Source organism: Capsicum annuum, chromosome 6 (assembly GCF_002878395.1).
Source record: "Capsicum annuum cultivar UCD-10X-F1 chromosome 6, UCD10Xv1.1, whole genome shotgun sequence".
NCBI lineage: Eukaryota > Viridiplantae > Streptophyta > Magnoliopsida > Solanales > Solanaceae > Capsicum > Capsicum annuum.
Genome location: NC_061116.1, coordinates 121,620,197 through 121,623,854, shown reverse-complemented (window position 1 = coordinate 121,623,854; position 3,658 = coordinate 121,620,197). Strand labels below are relative to the sequence as shown.

Sequence of the window (3,658 nt, the reverse complement as noted above, 5' to 3'; positions counted from 1 at the left end):
TGAATGGACTTTGGGTTTCACCCAAAGTTTCCTCTTTGCTACTAACAACCAAATGGAGCTACTAGCTCTCAAGGTAGGTATAACTCTTGCCATCCAACGCAACCCGATTCCCATTGAAATCAATATTGACTCACTTGAAATCTTGCACATGCTCAGGGATGGAAACAAATATTATGATGGCATTATTAATCTTTGCAGGTCAAAATTGAGGGAAGCAGGCTATCCAGCAGTCCACCATTGCTTTAGGAAATAGAATCGTGTTGCTGACAAGTTGGCCAAACATGGGGCATCCTCAAATCCGTTTGAAGAACCTCATCCTTTACTAGTTCCACCTATGTATGCTCAACAAGACTTGGAGCATACATGAGAGAAACTTTTTTTAAAGATCCATTAATTCAAATGCTCAATCTTTAACAGAGCAAAACTGCTACTCTTTTGTAATTAATCTAGGCTGAACCCTATGGCTGTGTAATACTCTCTATTTTACATATTAATATTGAATGCACCCAGTTAACCAAATAAAAAACATTGGATTTCATTTAATAATCAAGAGAATGAATTTGATTAGAAAAAAATAAAATTCTTGACAGAACTAAGTGTGAATTCATTATCTTTCTTCTCTTTTACATTTTCTTTCCATCCACACTTTACATTTTATTTTATTTTATTGCAATATTTTTTTCAGATTTATTTGGTAAGTAAAAAAAATCTCAAATCAGTTGTTTGAAAATCAGAGTAGGAATAGAAAGAGTGAGAGGGAGATATAGAGAAAAACGTATAAGATTTTGAAAGTTGTAATGATAATCTCCATTTTTTCGGTGAAAAAGGAGGAAGGCGATGGTGACTAATCTAAAATGGAAAATGTAATAGAGAAGAAGACTAAAAAAAAGAAAAAATCAACCAAAAAGTGATTTTTTACGCGCTCCTTTTACGTGAATTACATCCACTATGTCATGTCAGTCAAAAGCGCTTAAATAAAATAAATTTGGAGTGGTTGAAGGGTTCAATAGGTACAAGACTTAGTTAAGGGGTCCAAGTAAAATATTCCAACAAGTTTAAGGATTTGTCAATGACTTAACTCATGTAAAATCATGAAAAACATGTCATAATAATATAGAAATCATAAAAATACTGAAGTTTATGGAAAATCATAAACTAAGTATGAACCTAAATCATAATACATAGAGAAAATTGAAATTTATAAAGTTATTCTGGGACACAAAGATAAAAGGGTACCATTGTTGAAATCCCACATACTTGAGTTGGAGAATTTTTGCTATAAGGCTTGAATCTTGAAGCTTTTTGAAAAGAACCATAGGTTACTTTTGAGAGAGTTTAGTCACTCTTTCTAATATGTTCTAAATGTTTAGGAATAGCATGAGGAAAATAAATTGGCTAAATCCCCTATAATTACACTCATGATAACCCAAACGATACGGTTTAGGATTAGGATTTTAAAAAATACAAAAATATCCTTTTTATATCATAATTGAAATTTCTGGCTCAGTCATCACTAATCTGGGTACGAGTCATACCTTAAACTTACAAGTTATTCTCTAACTCGTGATTCTTGGATCGATTAGATGGCTTGGGACACGATTTTTATCTCATGATTCATGAAGTCAACCAACGAGTCGTGGGGACTCGTAGCCTCTGAGAGAAAAAATATTATCCCTCTAATTTCTTATCAGTTCGAGTTAGTTAATGACTCATATTCAGGACCTACAAATTATGGCCACTAGGTGAAATTTCCATGTTTTAGGACTTTTTAATTTGTTGCTAAGAGTAGGTTACATTAGAACTCGTATTGGGAAACCACGACTCGTGGTCGTGTGCACTAGGACTGGACTGGTGCTTGTCTGCTTACCACGAGTCAGTCCATGACTCGTGGCCTCACTGGACGGCTTGTACAGTAAGTTGTTATGAGGAAAATCTATCGATTTCCAACTGATTTCCTGTGTTAAGTTTGAGATATGATCTTAGGAATTTTTGGAGTATTGAAAGCTTTATGAAATGTGCTTTGTTTACCTGAATCTATCCTCTATTTAGATTATTTATGTCGTATTATCTTCATACACGATTGTGGGTATTTTGTCACATATCAAACTATATTTTTCTCGAATGAGATGTATCATTAACCTCGACTACACGTATTCTCAGCTTGCTTCATAAATAACTATTATCTCAACATATTTCGATGATATAGTCAAGATAGACTGATTTGTAGATCACCAAACTATGACAGTACACCCATATATGAACAAATAGCCTGTTTGAGATTGAGCTTTGCATGTATCAGATAAATATTATACATCAACATAACCAACAAGACCTAGATTGAAATTGTTAGAATAAAATAAACATATATCATTTAGTCCCTTTTAAATATCACATGTGTGTAATTCTATTTTAGTGTCTCTACGTAGGAGTAGAGTTATATCTTGCTAATAAATTAAGTAAAAATTTTATGTTAGATCTTATAAATAACAACAATATGCATCAATCACACTAAGATATGGGACCAGACGCGGAGCTAGCCTCCTTTAGGGGGTTCAGCCGAACCCCCTTTGACGAAAAAATATATTATTTATACATGATTAAAATTATTTTTTATGTGGTTATAGTAGGTGTTGAACCCCCTCAGCTAAGTTTTCTTTGAATATTGAACCCCCTCAGTTGAAATCTTGGCTCCGCCTCTGTATGGGACTCCAGGACTTCTCCATGACATCCGACAAAAGGAATATCGCAGATACAAATAAGATTTATAGTATGCTTGGCAAACTTTTAAAATCAAGTACTTTTTTCAAAAATGCTTACTTTTCATAAAAAATAATTTATGTTAGACCAATAAATTTAAATATTCTTAACAAGAGTTCAATGTTCCACCTTGTAACGCCTCTATCATTTCTCTTCCCCTACCTTAACTTTTTTTTTTGAAAAGTTAATATTTGGCCAAGTTTGTTCAAACAATTTGCATTTTTCACAAAAGTACTTAAAAAGTGTTTATAAGGAAGAGCTTTTCTTTTAGGCAAAATGATCTATTGGACCCCTGTACTTGTCCGAATTTGTAAAGTGGATACCTTTACTTAGTCTTTGTCATCTGAACCCCTTAACCTACCAAAACACAAGATTTCAAACCTCTTTGACCATTGAATGAGCTTACGTGACATTAAAATAACTGAATTGGACATGTTGTGTGACTACACACGTTTAGAGCAAGTGAAACACCATATTAATATTAAAATAATATTAAAATTTTAAAAAAGTTAACAATATTTTTTTAAAAGAATAAAAAATCACAGCTCCTACAAACCTCCCCTCTCCATAACCTACTTACCAGTCATCATTTCTCACCTCATCATCATCTTCTTCACCACCCCAATTTTCTCTCCCTTTTTTCTGCAATAACAATACAAACACTACAATTCAGTAAACGAAATGTGCCAGAACCAATTTCTTTAAATTCCTTCGCCCAAAATTGCTATCACAATTCATTAATATTCAAGTCGCCGCTACATGGGGTGTTGTCGCCACTACCATCGCCCTCTGAATTGTTCAGCCATGGGACTAGTTAAAGAAGACATTTATTGAGAAAGGCAAAATAGCTCAATGGACCCTTATACTTGGGCGGATTTGTAAAGTGGATACTTCTACTTAG

At 33.5% G+C, this 3,658-nt stretch overlaps 1 protein-coding gene across 1 annotated transcript; it reads left to right on the top strand.

Moving 5' to 3' along the window:
- The first annotated feature begins 1,880 nt into the window (after positions 1-1,880).
- Positions 1,881-3,658, top strand: LOC107874186 (ubiquinol-cytochrome c reductase complex 6.7 kDa protein). Its single transcript, XM_016721040.1, is given in 2 exon segments — positions 1,881-1,912; positions 3,448-3,658. Coding segments are annotated over 2 exon segments (243 nt in total).